General features: G+C 56.5%; 1 protein-coding gene across 1 annotated transcript in view; it reads right to left on the bottom strand.

Annotated features, from left to right (window-relative positions):
* The window catches only part of TMEM255B (transmembrane protein 255B), a 40,109-nt gene that overhangs the window by 9,742 nt on the left and 10,290 nt on the right, over positions 1–20,077 (bottom strand). The window contains exons 4-5 of the mRNA XM_045482683.1: positions 10,422–10,511; positions 2,017–2,097 (exon numbers count right to left, since the gene is read on the bottom strand). Coding sequence (XP_045338639.1) covers positions 2,017–2,097; positions 10,422–10,511 — 171 coding nt within the window. The remainder of the gene's footprint in view (positions 1–2,016; positions 2,098–10,421; positions 10,512–20,077) is intronic.

The raw sequence follows: 20,077 nt of genomic DNA, 5'->3' as shown, positions 1-20,077 counted from the left end.
GAGAGAGAGAGGGCTCTAGGCTCTGTGCCTACAGGTGGGGACACCTCCAGGTGGGGACAGGTGGGTCGGTTCCAGGTGGGGACAAGTGGGAACGTCTCCAGGTGGGGACAGGTGGAACAGGTGGGGACACCTCCAGGTGACCACACATAGGGCCACAAGCTCCCAGCAGCCCGACCTTGCCACGCCAGCCCTGTGTAAGCCACGTGGAGGCCTCCCCTTGGGCACCTGCTGCAAAGACACGGCAAGTGGTTGGGAGACTTGATGTTAAAAGAGCAAAATTAGGCAAAACCATGTGCCTTCCTCCCTCCCCCAGGGCTTTCAACACGTGACACAGCCATGCCGCCCACACGTGGGAGGTAACCGGGGTGGAGACCACCCCCCTTCAGAGGGAAGATGGTGCCATCTGGGGAGGAGACGCTTCTGAGGGAGGATGGTGTGCTGAGGGCTGGTGGGCCAGGCTCTCATCAAGGATTCAGGTGGCCCAGGACAGGTGAGGGAGCGGGGCCCCACCCCAGAGGCCCTCGGACCGTCCCCGGTGCCCCGGCCCCTCTTTGGCCACATCTCCAGAACCACTGTACTTGTGGACTTCCTTTCAGGGTCCTGTGGCTGCAGGCCACGGGACGCTCTGGTGTGTGCAAGCAAGGGCAGGAGGGAGGCTCACTGGAAATGAAAAAGGGCCCTGGGAGGGGCAGGGCTGGAGGCTGATGGGGAGGAGGGAGGGCTGCACGTGCCTGGTTGGAAGGTCAGCGCCACAGGCCGGGGATCTGGAGGTCAAGAGGCCTGACCCTAAGCGTCCCCTCCCAAGAAGTGTGCAACCACATGGGACAGGGGTTAGAACTGGTCAGCCAGCAAGGGTCTCCAGCCCAGCCTGGCCCACTGCCTGCTTTGCAGGCGAAGCTCCATATAGCCACGCTCCTCTGACAACACCTTGCCCGTGGCCACTGTCACACAAGAGAGATAGGGTCGAGTAGCTGGGACAGAGACCACTTGGCCTATAAACCCTGAAATATTACTGACCCTTTATGGGGCAAGCTGCCGGCCCTGGTTTAGAGCCGTGCGGGCAGCCTGGGTCCCTGAGTCCTCAGGGAGCTTTGCAAATCCTGTGTCTACTGAATCAACAACCTGAGGCAGGACCCAGAGTCAGGATTTGCTCAAGCCCCTGGGCTGGTTCTAAGAGACAGAGGGTCGGGAGCAAGGGGCAAGCCCCGGACACGTGAGCCTGTCCTCAGAAGCCTGACTGATGGGATTCAGGAAGGGGTCCTGCCTCTCCCTGACGCCAGGAGTAGAAGGGAGCAGGAAGGAAGGGCGGCTGGCTGAAGTGTCTGTGGATGGGTGGGGTGCACGGGTAGGGCCTGGAGAGCCCCATGATGCCTTCAGACAGGATGAGTCCCCGGGCTCCCCCCGCCAGGCAAAAGGCCAGGAAGGCTGGGGTCAGCCTTTGGAGAAAAATGCTGCCCCCTTGGAGGGGCAGCAGGGACCCTCCAGGCCCCGAGGTCGAGGAGCCTGCACAAGCCACGTGGGGGCCTGGCCAGGTGTGTGGTCCAGGCTCTCAGCTCCTCCTGGACATTTGCACAGTTTGGGAGGCCGTGCTCAGTGCAGCTGATGCATTCATGCAGAGCTGGGGCAAGACGGCTGCCGGGGCTGGCCTGAGAGGGAGGGCATGCCGTCTATCCTGCACTCTTGTTCCTCGTGTCTCATGCATGGGGAGTGGCCCAGGGACCAGCCTCTCAGCCAAGGTAAATGCAGCCGACCCAACTGTGCTTTGCAGCTGTTAACAGTGCCACACCCGCCCAGACAGGGCTGCTAGCTTGCTGTGCGTCCTGCACGGGACGGCCAGCAGCTGCAACCCCCCAGGGGTGCGATGCATGAAATGCCAGAGCTGGCTGGAACAGAGCGCGGGTGCTCACAGAGAGTGGCAGTCAGGAGGCTGTGCATCCAGACCCCGGCCTGGGGCACAGAATGCCTGGGGGACCCGGATTAGCACAGCGAAAGCTCACGGACCCCCGCCTTACATACCTCTGTCTGGTAGGCGTCATGCACGTAACCCACTTCACTGGCGAAAAACTGGCATCTTCCCGCAGCCAGCGGCCTGGGCTCCTAGACACAAAGACACACGAGAGTGATAGAGGAGGTTCATCCCTGGGCCAGGGGTGGCCATTGGCTATTTCAGACCCATCCGCCCCAGGCTCTGAGCCTAAGGAAGCCACTGGAGTCTGCCAGGCGGGGGCCACAGAGTGGGAGATGCCATGGCTTCTTCCAGGGCAGCTGGGCCACTGTGTCCAGGACACCAGAGCAGATGCCTTGGGGGGCACACACCTGCCCGGAAGGCTGGGCTGACACGTCCCCCTTCCCCCGCCACCAGCATCGCATGGGCAGCCGAGAGGAGGCGGCTGCCGGACATTTTGAGGTGCAGTCCTCTGCCCTGAACAAGGACACCCCTTGGTGCCTGCCTCTTTCTCTAAAACAAAACATTTGTTTTCTACTAGGAAGGGAGAAAAAAGGATTCTTGTTAATTCACTCACCCACCCAGTCCTTGACCTGACCATCCATTCAACCATTCCTGCCACCACCCCACCCCCTTCTCCCCGCCCTCCCTCCACTCTTCCCTCCTTCTCCCTGCCCTCTTCCACCCCACCCTTCCTCCTCCCTGCCCTCCCGCCCCCCCTCCCTGCTTCTTCTCTGTCCCTCCATCCTTTCCTCCATCCACCAACCACTGCATACATGCCTACCTACGGCCCTGTTCAATTTTCCATTCACAAGTCTGTGCCCAGCATTCACAGAGCAGATGCGGAGCCAGACTCTGATGGTACCGGGGTTAGACAGAGGCCCCGTCCCCAGCTGACCGCTGGAGGAGACACACCCTCCAGGTGACAAGGCACCTGTACCCGCTGTGGCAGAGACCGGTGAGGCCCGGGAGCCTGTGCGACTGGTGAGGTGCACAGTTAGGGCCTCACACCTGTTCTTACTTCCCAGTGCACTCCCATCTCTGACCCAAGATGAGCGTAGAAACCACCAGGGACCGCACTGCAGGCAACAGATGAGGATGGGGCCCGCACACCAGGCCCGTCTGGACGCGCTGAGCAGCCCAAGGGAGACAGACACAGAGCACGGCAGATGGGTGCCAGGTGGACGATGGGGCTGTGCAGGGGGCAGGGTAGAGGGGCTGGTGCCCTGAGGCCCCACGGTGAGCAGCGGTGATGGGCCTGCAGCCCCTGAGCCCCCCTCACCCCCAGGCACCTGCCGATTCCGCTCGGCCCCTCCCTTTGGGATGTCATGCCAACAGGGCCTCGTTCCAGCAGCTTTGGCTCAGTGTCCCACTGACTCTCAGCACCGGCACCACCGAGTGACAGTGGCATCCTGCAGGCTCTGCTAGACCGGTGCCCTTCCTCCCGCCAACAACCACAGGGAAACGCCCTTTCTGAGTCTGGAAGGGTCAGACACATGGGCCACCCTGTCCAGGTCCCAGTCCAGCCCCCTCGAGGCCTGGCCGCCGGCCTGGGGACATCCCACCATTGCTCCTGCTTCGGTCGGCTGGGCCCAGTAGCAAGTCGCAGAGGCTTGAACAGCAGACATTTGTTCTGACGGCCCTCGTGGTGGCAGCCTCTTCCCACCCTGTCCTCACCGGGCAGGCCGTGGGCTCTGGTCTCTCTCTGCAGAGAGGAATCCCACAAGGGGGGCCTCACCTGGCCCTGATCACCTCCCGAAGGCCACCTACTGAGGCCGCCACGCACAAGGGCTCCAGGGGCACAGACTCCCAGGCCGTGGCGGCTCCTGGCTCCGCACCTCATTAAGTCAGACACGGAGAGCTGGTGTGAGACTCGGAGTTGGCCGCAAATCCTCTTGCTAACACAGAAGCACCAGTGGCTGGTTTCATTTCCTGTCTGACCTTCAGTGTCTAATCAGGGTGAAAAAATTCTTAATAGTTCAAATTAAATACAACTGCGACCATTTTAGTTCCACCTGCCACAAAGACTTCTCCGAATTTACGATCACACTGGAAATAGCGTTTCTCTGGGGCCAGAGCCCGGAGTCAGCGTCACTCTGGCCCAGGAAAAGGGGCAGTGGGTGTTCAGGAAGACCACTGAGAGGCGCCGGGTGGCTGTCGGTTGCGCGTCCGACTCTTGATTTCAGCTCAGGTCATAATCTCACGGTTCATGAGTTTGAGCCCCACATTGGGCTCTGTGCTGACAGTGTGGAATCTGCTTGGGATCCTCTCTCTCTCTCTCTCTCTCTCTCTCTCAAAATAAATGAGTAAACTTTAAAAACCAAAAAAGACCACTATGACACGGTTTTTATTTCTTGACCATTCTACGTAAATTAGTGTTAAGACCCTCCACATACTAACATAAGACTCTAAGTCACTAAAGTTCAGTTAAAACCCCGTGTGTCTCCTGTAGGGGGACACGGTGGCCTTCAGGCCATGACTGGCCCACCACCTGATTTTGTAAATAAAGTTTTATTGGCACACAGCCATGCACATTTGTCTGCATATCGTCTGTGGCTGCTTCTGTGCTGTAGCAGCTGAACTCAGTAGCCATGGCAGAGGCCACATGGCCACAGACCTAATGTGCCGCCCCAGCCTCTAGCACGCCTGGCAGGGCAGGACTTTGGTGAGCAGCTGTGAACAGAGGCACCGGGGCCAGCAGGAGGAGAAGGACACCACGCCCCCTACCATCAGCGCAGTGTGTCCAGTCCCTGCAGGTGTCTCAAACCAGCACTAAACTAAACACTCTGGGGCAACCGCAAAGTGGCTGTGCTAGAGAGAAGTCCGTCTTGACCCCATTATCTGCCATGGCCCCCGTGGTGGACCAGAGCCATGAGTCCAGCAGCCCAGAAGACCTGCCGGAGGCCCCTTTGGGTGGAAACAGGTGGGCTGACGGCTGACAGATGTCCTGCCAGGGGCGACCTTCCAGAAGTCCCACGCATCTGAGAAAGACAGAGACCGAGGGAGGACATGCCTTTTCTGCTCACGCCTGCAGCTGCACAGAGAGCCCCCCTTGGGAAGCAAGTGGTTTTGAAGGGACTTTCTCTCCAATGAGTGCCGAGTGGGAGGCGAGGCCGGGAGACTCCCATGCACACAGCAGGGCTGGGATTTTCACTCGGAAACCGGGGTTCCAGAAGCCATCTCCCGCCCCCAAGCCCTCGGGGCTCAGCTCAGGAGCAAGAGCGAGTGCACAGGGAAAGAGCCAGCAACAGAGAACATGAGCCAGACGTGGACCGAGGTGAGGCTGGGTCCGACCCGGTGGTGACACCAGTCCCCAAGGTCCAGTCACACGGTCACTGTTCGATACGTGTGTCAAGCCAGACGTGTGCCACGCGGAGGAGCCACAGAGACCACGTGAGTCCTGCAGGCCTACTGCCGCTGGGCCTCTGCACCACACCCGGCACCACATCCTGTCATCCTGGTCACGTTTTCCCCACATTTTGTCCCCCAGTGTTGGCATCTCAAAATCATAATTTTGAGAAGTGCTGGAAGCCGGTTACAAGTTTCTAGGAAAGAGGGGCACCTTGGGGGCTCTGTCTTGATTTCAGCTCAGTCCACGATCCCACGGTCGTGGGTTCGAGCCCCAAATCAGGCTTGGTGTGGAGCCTGCTTAGGATTCTCTCTCTCTCTCTGCCCTTCCCCCACCAATGCACATGCCCTCTCTCTCTCTCAAAAAAAAAAAAAAAAAAAAAAAGCGGGTAGGAAAGAGCCTTTGGTGAATTGGTTTTTTCACCTGTTAGCCTGTTAGACAATCACTCTCCACCCTGCAGAGTCAGGCTGGACATTTTCAACCTGGAAACTCAGCTCCTTCGTACCCTTGTTCACATCTTCCCCGGTGCACATGCCCCGTGAGGGGGGACGGGCCGGCCCTCAGACGCTGGCCGTGTGCAGCCAGAGGAAAGCAGGAAACCGAGCTAAGGAATAAATGAGCAGGAGTGTGCGAGGGAGGCTGTGGGGAGGAGGCCCTCACGTCACGTGCGGGGGGCTCAGCGACCCCTCAGCGTGTGGTGGAGCCCGAGCTCTGCAGAGGCTGGGACAGCCACACCAGACCCGGACAATGAGGACGTGCACCTGGTCCTGGCGTTTTTGAAATCTTTTGTTTGGAAATAATTTCAAACTTGCAGAAAAGTGGAAAGAACAGAGTTCTGTAAGGCACACGTGGGATAGCCCAGGATTAACACCAGGTGCGGCAGTTTAAAAAAAAAAAAAAAACTAAGAAACCTTAAAATGTATGTAGGACACACTGAGGACAGAGAATGCTGAGTGCTTTGCCTTCTGAGGGCAGAGGTGAAGGTACTGAGTCTGGACCCATGCCCCCCTCCCCAGCCCGTTCTGCCCCGCAGGGAGCTTGGGACCCAGAGCCGTCCGTCACACTGCCTGGGCTCCTTTCCAGACAAAAAAAGGTGTGTCCAGCCACCCTCACCACGCTCCCCTGGCCCCACTCTCCCCCGGGTCAGCAGCCAGGCAGGGACTGGAGCCGAGGGAAGACACCCATCTTTAAACACCCCGTGACCCTTCTCAGTAAAACCCAGCTTTTACTGCCTTTGTTTTTAATAGAGGGAAAAATAGAGGGAAAAAAAGACTGGTCACGTGAAACCCTCTGGCCAGACTCTGCCTGTGGTTTCCGAAATGTCCACACCTTGTTTCAACGGAAGGAACGCAGTCTGCCCAGGAAAGGGTGGTCCTTCCTTCACGTGGCCCTACCAGGACCCATGACTCTATTCATCCTCATCCACTCCCTGGGAGAGGAGCACCCCCCTCACAAGTAGGAAGCTGGCCTGACTTCCACCGGCTCCGCCGCTGATGGGCCCTCTCGGCAGAGGCTCGGGCCATGGGGGTGCAGTGCGCTGGAGGGGGCCCAGGCACCTGGAGCCCCCTAGGGCCAACCTCGGGCACAAGACCCTTTCCGCCTTCCTGAGTCGATGCTGCCTCTTCTGACGGCAGGAAGGCTGAGCTGAGCTGCCCCTCGGGAGACGGGTCCTCACTACTGGAAATGGACGTCCCATCGCACAGAACAAGCACAGAGAGTGTCCCCGTGTTGGTCCTCAGGCAGAAATGTGCTCCCTGCCACCCAGGTCAAGGCCTTGGGGAGCCCTGTTCCTCAGGATGGAGGCAGGTCCCGCATGGCGGGCAGGACTCAGGCAGGCCAGAGGGCCCCCCAGCTCCTAAATTTCCACTTTATTTGTCTTTATTATTAAGCATCTGCCTCTGGGTCTTGTTGTTCCATAAGGACGTGCTTGAAGATTGCGTATAGGGCAGGGATGGGGACAGCAGCTTCTGTGTCACAGTTCAGGCCGCGACTGGGGTCCTTGCCACGGTCACACATCCTGCTGCCGTGAAGCTCTACTTTCTGTTGTGTTGGTGACTTGGGCCTATGGCCAAGGGGGCCAAGTGCCAGCCTCCGTCTGCCAGCATGCTGGCTCATAGGATGGGGTGGTTGCCTCTCAGGGTTCCCTGTCCTTCCTGGAAGCAGAGGGACACTCATACCACAATGGGATCATCACATCTTCTTCTCAAGAGATGTTAATTGTGCATTTTTAGAAGGGAAAGAACTTTGACAAGGGGATATTTACACTCGGGACGCTTCCACACACACTCCTGAGGCCTCCAGGCTGGTAGCACCTGGTTTAGTGGGCAGAGTGGCACACTGACCCGCCAAGGCCTGTGGAGCGGAGAGCTGGGCCCCGCTGGGGAGGACGCCCTCACAACCACCCGGGCTCTGCACGAAGTCCCCGGCGGAAGCCTGCTGACCCTTCCCTGGCACGCTCTGCCCTCTGCCCCATGAGGGATGCTGTTCTCCACAGCATCAGACATATCGCCCCCTGTCTGGGCCTACTGAAGACCTGACCCGCCGACGTGCCAGGAGAAAACTGCGATTAACTCTTTGTACCAGATGCCACTGTGTGAATGGGCCTCATTACCCAGGAAACACCTGGAACAGAGAGACCAGCACAAAAGTGTGGCCAGGCCCAGACAGACACCACTCACTCCTCTGTCTGCCCCAGGGTGGAGCCCATGTTGAGAAGCACTGTCTGCTAGACATTTCTAAACTGACCAGCTCGTCACTGAGCAGATGGGCATCTGTCTCCGGGGCACTCCCCACAGAGCTGCATTCTGAGGGCACACGTGGGGTTTCCTCCTGAGAAGGCCTTGAGACGATCACCCCCTGGCAGGCCTGTTTTGAGCCCCAAGAGGCTTTCTGTCCACCCATCCCTGCGTCCTGGCTTGGGGAGCCCTCGGTGGGTGCTGATGGCTGGAGGGCATTGCAGAAGGCCAGGTCTCCCGTCCAGCACGACCTGCTGACATCAGCAACAGGCTCGGAAACGAATACTGGATTTGGATCGGAGGATACGCTTTCTGTGCTAACCAAGCAGCACGCCAGAAGCATGGCAGCAAATACTGGCCAGGGACTCACAGTTCAAGTGATCTTTCCAGAAATAAAAAACAAGAAGCAGAAAAAATGCGGGACAAAGTACGCATACAGAGACCCCTAAAAAGTGCTATAAATGTAAAGACCTAACAAATGCCGGTGAACACCCGGGGCGGGGACGACCATGGGGCTCTGGTCAGGCTCCGGCCTGTGCCCCTTCCAGGCACCAGTGGGTCCTCACGGCCCGGGGCCACTCAGGACCCACAGATGCCTGGCCACCTGTGCAGGCCAGGGCTCTCCTGGGCGGCTCCACCGTGATGCTCTCTGTCTCACTCTTCCTGCGCCTGCATCTGACGGCAGAGGCACAAACGTTCCACAGAGGCCCAAGAGGGGCCACCCCCCCACCACCACCCCGCCAGGGGCTTTGTTCGGCCCTGGGGAGCCCCCCGGCAGCACGCCACTCTTGGACCAATTTTTGTTCGTCCACGTGAGCTGCTACAATAAAATACTATAAACTGGCAGGGAGGGGAGGGGGTAAACAATAAACAATTTGCTTCTCACAGCACAGCGGCTGGAAGTCCACGGTCAGGAGGGGCTGCCAGATCCAGTGTGTGGGGGGGCCCCCTCTGGGTTCAGGGACAGCGTGTGCTCACCCATGAGGAGGAGGGGCCAGGGAGCATTACAGGCCCCTGTACAAACGCTCCACCTTGTGACCTCTCAAAGCTGCACCCCGAACACCATCCCCCTGGAAGCCAGGTCTCGACATGAGAATTTATGGGGACATGGCACTCGGTGACAGCACCGTCATGGGGCTCACCAAGTGGGGGGCTTACTGGCGAGCTCAAGGCAGCCAGGCAGAAGGAACGTGAAGTGTGTCTGCTCCCAGCCCATCGCCCTCAGGCCATAAATGTGTCAGGGGTTCTGGGGGAACAACCAGCTGTTCAGAGTCCTTTAGCAGGACAGGGTGCCAGGAAGGTGGACGGCTTGCCCCGCAGAGGTCAACGCAGCACCAACCCACCACCTCCTGAGTCCAGAGTCCAAGGTCAAAGGCAGCTGCCCGTGACAGGTGTTCAGAAAGAAATGCAGGTCAGGCTTCGGCTGAGGGTATAACGTTGTCTCTGCTGGGCCCCCAGGTTGGCGGAAAAATCTCACTTCCACCTGCCCAGTTTGAAACAAGAGCCATTTCCTGACATTGTAACAAAGCTTTTCTAAACATACAAACTGGTTAGGAAAATGTCCTACGTAATTGGACAATGGATTCCACGTTTGCCTTGGCTGCCTTGACTGACTTCAGCATACTCGAGTATTTATTTCTATGCTCCTCGTTCCGTGGCCTGGCTCTCTCCCTCACTCGGAACCTGCTTGCTCCAAGTAGAACAAGCTGGACTTCCCAGGTCCCAGGGCGTGTGCCTGGTGTGGCCCTGTCCTCAGCCACTGCCAAGGACTCTCACACTTGGGCCCTCAGCCCCTATGAAGGACTCACCCACTCAGGCGTCCACACGGAGATGAAACAAGCATAAGGGTCTCACAGCTACAGTGCCAGTGAGAAAATGCCAACATCACCCCTCAAGACACATACTTGAACTACTGCACATGAGTGTGTGAGGGCACTGTGTGTGTACCTATGAGTATGTGCACGCACCTGAGTGTGTGCACGTGTGCCCACGAGTGTGCATGCATCCATGTGCATGTGTACGTATGTGAGTGCATGCGTGTGACCATCAGTGTGTGAGTGTTCATGCACATGTGTGTGTCCATGAGTGTGTGCATGTGTGTGCGTGTGTCCATGTGCATGTGTGTGCATGTGTGTGACCATCAGTGTGTATGCATGCACATGAGTGTGCATGCTCACACGTGTGTGTTTGTCCATGTGTGTGTGTGCATGTGCTGGGTCAGTTTTGCAGAGAATGAGGAAAAGCCAGCAAGGCAGAGAGAGCGGTTGGCAGACCCAGGGAGGGAGGACCCAGAAGGTCAGTGAGCTGAGTTCTGCAACATGAAATTTTGCTTCTGTAGATATTTTCAAATCCCAATAGTGACGGAGAACAAAATGGAGGAAGGGACACTCACTATGTGCCGAGCAGCAAATACGCCGTCCACGATGGCGCAACAGAAGGCCGCCACCACGCCGAAGCTGATGAACACGATGGCCGCGACCAGCTGGGGCAGAGGGCAGAGAAGCGAGTGGGCGTTACACACTCCCGATACAGTCCTCCAGATGCCAGCTGCCCGAGTCCCACCCCACCGCCCCGGACCCACCGCCGCTCCCACCGCCCCATGACTCAGCCCGGCCCACGGGCTGCGTTCTTGCTGGTTCTTCCACGCTGTGGTGGGAGACGGGCCCCCAGGTCCTCCGCACACCCCCTCACGAATAATCAGATTATCAGACCGTCTGCAGCTTTTTGCTATTACAAATTCTGCCACAAGACCCTAAATAGGATCTGTGTTGAATCTGGGTTTCTGGGTGGGCGTCTCTGCGGGACAGACCCCTCACGTTCAGACAGGACACGTTCAGGTCTGCGCGCCTTATGGTCTGAGAAACGCCACCTCGTCCATAACGAGGCTTTGCCAGTATTCACTCCAAAGGCCTAGCACCTCCGTATACCCAAGCGACGCCTCCTTTTCATTTTCTAAGTGTCAGCCATCTGCTGGCTACCGCAGGCTCGCTGCTGTTTCCAGCCACGTCTCTCTTAGCTGAAGAAACCTTTCTTCCCTTTGTCGGCCACTTTCTCTACATATTTTAAACTATCTTTGTGAAATAATTTTAAACTTGCCATAACAGGTAACAAACATAGTACAAAGAATTCCCACATGTCGTTCCCCTGAGATTCCCCAAGTATTGTCACCGTCCAAACCACTGCAACAGCCTTGTCACCTGCAACTCCTTTCCAGCAGCAAGAACCCCGCCCACATGACCCACGGCAGCGTATTTATTTCCTGGGTCCAGGACTCTGCATAAAGCAACTTGGAACCACCCACCCCTTGTGACCGGCAAACTGTAAGCAGTGCCCAGTGTTTGTGAGCAGTCCTCTGGGTCTCCAGCCTTGGAAACAGGCCCCAGACTGTCCCCCAAGTCACTCAGGGTGCTTCCTCCCACGCATCTGAGCTGCTTCTGGGCAGCGCAGTCAGGCTCACTGGCCACGGTTCCACGCAACCAGCTCCCCCTCTGTCCTTGTTAACCTGAATTATTTTGTTCAACAAGGCGCAGGGAGCTGGCTTGACACTCCAGGGGACAGTGTGGCAGGGTGCCAGGCCCCACCCCCCACAGCTGCTGTTCCGAGGCGCAGGGAATTGGGCCCGCTCTCAGCCGCCAGCCCTTCCAGAGCCCGGTGGAAACAGTCCCCTGATGTTGCAAATTGGGGCTGTGCCCAAGTCCTTTGGGGGTCTCTGAACTGGTGACTGTCTGGTCCTCAATTTCCCCACCTGGACTCAGAGGTGTTGGCTCTGACTCATTCTTGCCGTGCGTCCTCGCAGCCTGCCTCTCTGGTGTGGCCGGTAGACGTGACAAAACCAACAGAGGTCCTTGGCTGTTCCTCACGGTCTGACACTTGTGACATTTTGTGATGAACTGACAGAGAATTTGAGGCCCCGAGGGGAGGTGTGCAGAAAGCCCTGCCTGCTCATCTGCACAACGAAGAACTATTACCTCACAGAAGCTGCAGTATTAACACCACTGTTCTACACAACAGCTCAGCCGTTGACTCAGCAACAACCAGACCACGGTGCCTCCCCCACGCTGAGAACTAACCACCCCCCCTCCATAGTACCAGGCATCAACCCAGCACCCTGGGGCATAGACAGGGAGGACTCGCCTTACCCTGAGGGCACTGGAAGGCCCTGGAAAAACAAGCCAAGTTCTGGGGGGGCGGGGGGAGGGTGTGAGACCAGGCAGGGGCTGCCCACCTGCCACGCCCACCGCAAAGGTAGCCAAAGTAAAAAGCACTTCCTTCATTCTGCTGGGGAAGGAGAAGACACTGGTCGCTTCCTTGGGGAAACCACTGCACACAAGTAAAAGGATGGGTGTGTAAAGTCACGTGAACATCATTTGCAGAAACTGTACTGACGGAACTCTCCTGCATTTGTACTGCTGTTGTGGAAAAATGCATTAAAACATATATAAACGATTCAGATGGCAGCTTTCAAATTTCCCAGCACCTCACTTTCCAAAAAAAATGAAAAGCTTTCACCTAATTTGGCTGCTGAGTCTTCAAGCTTTGACAGTCCTGCCGCCCCCAGAGGGACGTCCTGGCCCTTGCCCAGCTTGGGTCCCTCCTAATGGCCTGAACCCCAACGCTGCATCAGCCGGGAGTCCGTCCCTGCCACTTGCTGCCTCCAATTCTCCTTGCGCAGAATCCCCGGCCAGGGGGCCAACGGAAAACAGACTCAAAGATGAACAGGATCACCTTAGAACCCAGAGTCACTTAGCACATGTCCTCCTGGTCCTGACATCTGTGACATTACTGTCAGCTGCAGGGAGGGCTAGCCACGCTGCAATCCCAGGATGCAGCCTCCTACCTGCCTGCCAGACCTCCTGAGTGGCCGGTGAACTCAGGAAGGGGTCAGACTCTGACAAGTCCAAAAGCAGGGAGAGCCGCTCCGCCAGCAAATGCCTCCCAGGCTCCTGCTTTGTCCCGGACACCGAGCTCTGCTGGCCCATGGCACTCTGGGGTCCCAGGCAGCCTTGGCTGTCCCCACAGAGGACTCTCCTAGAGCCCGGCAGGGTGTGTGGTCGGGAGTGGGTGTCTGCCTGCCTTGTGCACCCACACTCCAGCTCCGGTGCTGGCCCAGGACATCCACCAAGCACTTGCCCATTGTCTGAGAAGCTTCCAGAAGTGGCCCTGCTACTTCTCTCACTGTGCATGTGCAAGCAAAGCGTTGTGGGGACTGCTGTCCCAGCAAGCTCACCATGCACCAACTTGATGGCCCTTCAGAGAACATCACACTCCCCTCCTGGCCATGCGACCAGCTCTGAGCCAGCAGCGGCCTGGCCAGAGTCCTGGACAGCTGAGAGGCCTCCCTGACACCCCACCTGATTTCACCCAGAACTTCGCAGAAGCACAGGATGTGTAGTGTCCTCTGACATTGCCTGACTGCCCTCAATCATCCAGACTTACAAAACATGGTTTGGTCTTGTACAAGCTGTCCCCACCATTTGAATATCCTCATCACCTTTCAACTGACCTTGTCTTTCTGCCCACTGCTCCTGAAAGTTAAAATTCAGTGCCAGCGTGATCAGACACACTCGGTAAGTCAAGTGCTAGCGTGACCACACACAGGATAAAGTGCAGCGAGATCAGGGGGTGGCACTGCCTGAGATCCTCTAGTGCATCAGCCCCCAGGTCCAGGAGATCATGGTGGGAAAGATGTTGGACGTTCTCTCCTCCAACGTTCGGGCTGGAAGTAGGAAGTGTTCCAGAACAGTGACGGAAGAGCTCTCTTAGGGATGCCCTGTGGGTCTCTGGTCTGTCAGGTGCCAGTAAGGACAGGCAGGCAGAACTCATCACGCCTTGGGGGGGACACAAGCCACATCACTCTCCACATTGTGTGAGGCCACCACACAGACAGACTTTGCATGGAAGCTGTTACTCCCTCAGGGACAGAAGGGAACAGGTCTCACTGCCCTGCAGGGCCCTTCTCCTGGGAAGGGGGAAGGTCACCTTCACATCTCCACGGGGCTCTGAGTTTACGTCGCAACAGGGAAGGCAGATTAAAAACCAAATACCAGTAGATAAGGTCATGTTGATAACATGGAAATCGGGAAAACAGTGGGTGTGAGCTTGTCACCAGGTGGGAAGGTTGTCACCAGGTGGGCAGGCCTCTCATCCAAGGATAAGACAGACCCAGTGAGTCAGGGCTGCCAAGGGAACAAGGGGTCAGGGTCTCGCCCGGAGGATCTGAGAAGGCCTACCCTGGGGTGTGAGAGCCCTCTGGCTGTGGGGGCTGAACTGGGGCAGGTAGAAAGGGGACCGTTAGCTCCTGGTGACAGCGACCCAGGCAGGTGATGACTAGGGTGGGGCCTGGTGCAGGGCAAGGGGCTGGTCTGATGGTGGCATCCAGGGGACACGGGAGAGGCAGAGCCATTGGGCCCACGGTCTGGGAGAGACGTCTGCGCTGGCAGAGGGGGCATTAATGACAAGGGCCAGGTGGAAGATGGCCCCCAGTGCAGGTGGAGGGGCGCAGTCTGACGCCCCGGAGCGTCACATGGATGCAGCTGGCAGGGACACCATCTGCCAAGGAGAATGTCACCAGGCCTTCACCAGGGAGCCCTGAGGCAGTCCCAACACCCCAAGCAGGGAGTCAGGACTCTTAGGCTATCCCTCACCACGGGTCCCTTGTCCCCACGTCCATCCTCCCTGTGTCCCTTGTCCCCAAGTGTTCCTCATCCCCAGGTATTCTTTGTTCCCACATCCATCGTCCAGGTGTCCCTCAGCCCCTTCGTACTGTCTGCCTCCAGTCCTGACTGGGGTCCTCCTGCTGGGGACACCTCAGGCTCCAGTGCATGCCACCACGCAGACCACCCTGCCTCCCGCATGACCCCAGGCTGGACTTCATGTGTCCTCCATCCATACTCCTGCTGTCCATACCTTCCTCCCCCAACCACGTGGATGGGGCAGAAATCAATCATGGATGGAAAGTCCAAATATGTGGAAACCAAACATCATACCCTTAAACAACCGATGGGTCAAAGAAGAAGTCACCAGGGGGACTGCACACCAGTTTGGGGTGAACAGGATGAAATGAAAGCACGGGGTGAACAGGATGAAATGAAAGCACACCGGGACCCCACTCCAGTGCAGTTGAGGCTCTCCGGGAACTCACAATGGTAAACATACACACCGAAAAAGAAGACAGCTCTCAGATCAGCCACCTCCCGCCCTAAAGAACTAGAAAAAGGAGAGCAAACGAAGCCTGAAGCCAGCAAAAGAAAGGAAATTATAAAGGTTAACACAGAGAAAAAAGACACAGGGGGAAAAGAAAGACAATCAATGTTCTTTGAAAACATCAATAAAGTTGACAAATCTTTAGCTAAACTAAGAAAACAAGAGGAAAAAGCAAGTGACTAAAATCAGAAATAAGTTTGGGAACAGTATTACCAACTTTACAGAAATTAAAGGATTATAAGAAGATACTGTGAGCTTTTGTGCACCAACAAAGTTGATCATCTAGATGAACAAATTGTAAGAAGCACACAAAGTACCAAAACTGACTCCAGAAGAAATAGAAATTTTCCACAGACCCATACAAATAAGACTGAATCTGTAACCAAAAGCCTCCAACAAAGGACCAGATAGCCTCCTTGGTGGTGTGCAGGGAGAGAGGCGGGCGGGTGCAGGACCTGGGGAAGAGGTGAGATCAAGGGGACTCCCTGTCCTGCAGCTGCAGGGAGAGCCCCGGGGGTCACAGCCGCCACAGGGGGCATGTCTGCTTGGCGAGCTGGCATTCCGGCCCTCACCCACAAGCGCCCCAACCTCCCCATCCCAGCCTCGGGACAGATCCTTCCGGGCCTCCCTGCCTGACTGCCACTCTCCATCCTCCCCACGGCTCCTCCCATGCACCCTGGGCAGTGCTCTCTGTGCATCCGCGGCAGGAGATCAGGGCTCCCCACCGCATGCCTAGCAGCACTGTGCACAGGACGTGTGTGCTGAATGTTTCTGGGGGAGAAATGGACACATAGCAACACACACACAGGGCACGGGAAGCTCGGGAGAGGCGGTGCCCCAGAAGCAATAGCGACGGTCCCGGGCGGTCATGCTGGGGGCAGTCAGATTACTTTGATGCAGAATCAGTAACTTCATTTTCCTACGACACAGGCCAGCGTGCACCAGTGTCTCTAGCACATGCTGAAGGTGCTGCAGGAGAATGTCATTCTCTGGGGAGCGCAGCTTAAACAGCCCAGGGTGTGGCATCCCATCAGAAAGGCCCCAGGGCCCTATCTAAACACAGAGACACTGGGGCCTGTCCTGAAAGCAGCTCAGATATTCCAAGCAGACGTTGTGTGGACTCATGGCAACTGAAACATAAGTTTCAGGCGGTGGTTTCAGACAGAGCCCCTCCATGAACACCAAAATCTGTGGAAACTGAGACCCAGGAGCACCTGGTCCTGTGAGAATCCTCCCTGTGTAATCAGTGGTCACTAGCTGTCGGCTCCCAGGACCAGTGAGTGAAAGTCACAGAGGATGAGGGCAGGGCACAGTGCTTTCACACGCTCACTGGCTCTCCACGCCACCAGGAGTCGGGCTGCAGGACCACTCCCTTCAGAGCAGCACACCCTGTCCCGGCACGCGGCGCACACGGCCCCAGTGTGACGGCTCCGGGTAGTGCCGCGAACCATGCCGTGCCTCACACCCAGCCTGCTGGCCTGGGGACTGCCCCAGCCCCCGCTGCCCGGATTCCTGGGCAGAAAGGAACAGGAGGGTTCGTACCAGTCACAAGGCCATGGACGGAGGCCGGCCTCAGCGGCCAGACAGCCCTCACGGCTCCCGTGTCAGCAAGCGACAGGGCAGGGTGTGGCTGGTGGCCCTGGTGGAGCGATAAGAGGACAGGGCCACCCGCCAACCACAGTTTTTATGTGACTGGAGCTGCTGAGTCCGCTTCCTGCGTGGCAGCTACTAACTCTTGTGGGCCTCCAACCTTGGGTGCTTAAAACCCAGAACGCTTTTCCTATTCCAAAGCAACAGTCAGCCAGATGGCAGGGAGGGTAGTCATTCCCGTGGCTTCTTCACTCACCTCTTCCACCACCTTTCTCCCGAAATCAACCAGACTTCTGGAGGGTGTAGGCCATGGTGTCTTCATCCTGGGGGAGGGTGTCACCCAGAGCCCCTAGTCCTTCAGACCCCGCAGGCATGGCCCCAGAAGCTTGAGAGGAGAAGGGTGAAGAAGCCATGAACTCCTGTCCCCAAAGTGTTGCCGGCAGCCTGTAAGATGCTGCAAAGAGGGCTCGCCCTCAAATGCCCCGCACGTGGCTCCCTATGTCTGTGTCCAGGTTCCTGTGGCGGAGCGAGGGCATCCAAGGTCAGGCAGCTTCCAGGACACCAGTCACTAGTGAGACCTGCAGAGGGGACGTGGGGTCCAGCAGGCCCCGCACCCTCCACCCGCTTCTCAGGCGTTTGCTGTGGACGTCGGCAGGTTTCCTCCTGATGACCTCCGGGTCCCCAGTCCAGGACCTGGGAGTACCGTGCCTGGAGGCCTAGGGTCCCTCCTCCCCCGCCCCTCCCAGGCTGGTCTGGGGGGGCACAGGCCACCTCAGCTTCTGTGTGACAAGGTGAGAGGCTGGACACACCCCTTCAGGGCCCCCAATGTCCAGACCCGCAGCAGAAGCAAAGCAGGAGAGGAGGGAGGACCCAGCCGGGACCCCATCACACAGCACAGGATGACAGGCTCCCTATGGACCAGGCACCTGCGGGTTCCTGGTGGTTCCATTAGTTCAGCTGACGTTTTTACACCACGTTCCAGTGTTGCAGGGTCTCATCTCTGTCTGTGTGTCTGCATGTCTGTTTGTGTCTGTCTGTGTGTCTGTGTGTGTCTATATGTGTGTCTCTGTGTGTGTCTGTGTGTGTCTGTGTGTGTCTGTGTGTGTGTCTCTGTACGTCTGTATATGTGTCTGCATGTGTGTCTGTGTATCTGCATGTCTATGTGTGTCTATATTTGTGTCTGTGTGTGTGTCTCTGTGTGTCCTTCTGTCTCTGTGTGCGTCTGTGTGTCCGTGTGCACACACATGGAGGCAGGTGGACAGTTTGCACACCGCTCTCAGCCCCCCCGCCCCCTACCTCTGGGGCTGTGTGGATGGCTGGGCTGATATTGAACTTGATGATCTGTGCGTCTGTCTGGGTGAGGAGAAGCCAGCAACTCACCATCAGTGGGAAAATAGGAAAAGCTGACTCACTCTGGGGCATTTTTTGGACATCACAGGAAGCCAACATGGTGATGGGCGGAGGTAATGGTGCAGCCACTGTAACGATTGGATCCCACCCCTCAAGTTGAACAAACCATTTACAGATGAAATGGCGCTATCTGGTAATTGTTCCAAAATAATACAGGAAGGGAAGAAATGGGTGAGAGATAACTGGCCATGAGATTCATTGGGCTCTAGGGCCTACTTTTGTATATGTTTAATTTTTTTAATGTTTATTTATTACTGAGAAAGAGAGAGAGTGCCAGCAGGGGAGGGGCAGAGAGAGAGGGAGACACAGAATTGGAAGCAGGCTCCAGGCTTTGAGCTGTCAGCACACAGCCTGATATGGGTCTTGAACACACGAACCGTGAGATCATGACCTGAGCCGAAATCAAGGGGTCAGATGCTAAACTGACTGAGCCACCCAGGTGCCCCTAAATTTCTTATCGTAAAAAAAACAAAAAGAAATCAAGAAAGAAGAAAGCATTCTTACATATGTGGATGCACTTGAAATGCATTCTCTCTTTCTCTGACATTTTCTCAGCTTGCTATTTACAGACTCCTTTCGAAGCAACCGCACCCGGGGGGCTCAGGAACAGTGAGTGACATTGGCACCAACCCCCCCCCCCCGCCCCCAGACACCTACTCCGGGCCAACACTGTACTGAACCTCCTCACACAGGTGTTCCCGGCAGCCCTGGAAATGGGGAAACTGAGGCCCAGAAAGGTCAAGTAAGTTTCCCAAGATCACACCACCCTAGTGGTGGACACAGGTCTCAGTCTCCATCAACGTGAAGTCAAACGTTAGAGTGCAGTGCGCTCACCCTACAAAGTTAGTCCGGAAGAGCCCTTCCTCACCAGGGGAAATCGGGCTGCACAGGGTCACAGACGACTCCCATCCGTAGGCTCTGGTCTGGGAAGCCGGGGCCCCATCTTGCCAGGCACACAGAAGCTTGCAGGTAAGATGGGCCCCACACTGCTCTCTTACTAAAGCCTCCGAAGCAGACCTCCAGCATCCAGACTGGACAGGAAGAAACAAAACTATGTCTGTCTGCGGGCGACGTGATCTTACGGATGGAGAGCCCTAAGGGATCCACTTGAAACGATTAAAACAAATGAATGAGTTCCACAGAGCTACAGGATACAAGATCAGCATAGAAAAACTTATTGTATTTTTACACCCATTTAATGGACAATCCAAAAATGAAGTTACAGGAAAAAATCTATTCCTAACACCCTCAAAAAGAATAAAACACTTAGGAATAAACTTAACAAAGGGAGCGCGAAACTTAAGACACTTAACAAAACATTGTTGAGGACAACGTAAGAAGATCTAAAAAACTAGGAAAACATCACAAGTTCATGGGTGAGGATACTTAACATCTCTCAGCCAGATACACTCCCTAAGCTGATGTACAGGTTGAGCAGAATCCAGCTGACCTCTCCGCAGAAACTGGCAAGCTGATTCTAACACTCGTGTGAAATTGCAAAGACAGAGAATAACCAGAACAGTCCTGGAAAAGAGGAACAAAGTAGGAGGACTCGAGTTCTGGTTTCAAAACTCACTACAAAGCACCAGTGACCGAGACAGCACACATCGACACGAACACTGGCCCGTGGAGGAAAAGCACTGTGGCTGACAAGGCCACCAAGACCATTCGGAGCAACTGGTGCCAGGACAACGGAGCAGCCACCGGCAAAAAGATGGAAAGTGGACCCCATCTCACAACATATGCAAACACTGACTCAGAATGGACCAAAGACATAACCGTAAGTGACGAAACTCAAAAACACAGGGGGTAAATCTTCACAATCTTGGAACTGGCATGGGACAC

The sequence above is a fragment of the Leopardus geoffroyi genome, chromosome A1 (assembly GCF_018350155.1).
Source record: "Leopardus geoffroyi isolate Oge1 chromosome A1, O.geoffroyi_Oge1_pat1.0, whole genome shotgun sequence".
Taxonomy (NCBI): Eukaryota; Metazoa; Chordata; class Mammalia; order Carnivora; family Felidae; genus Leopardus; species Leopardus geoffroyi.
Note: the sequence above shows the minus strand (reverse complement) of the source record. Positions and strands in the feature narration are given on the sequence as shown.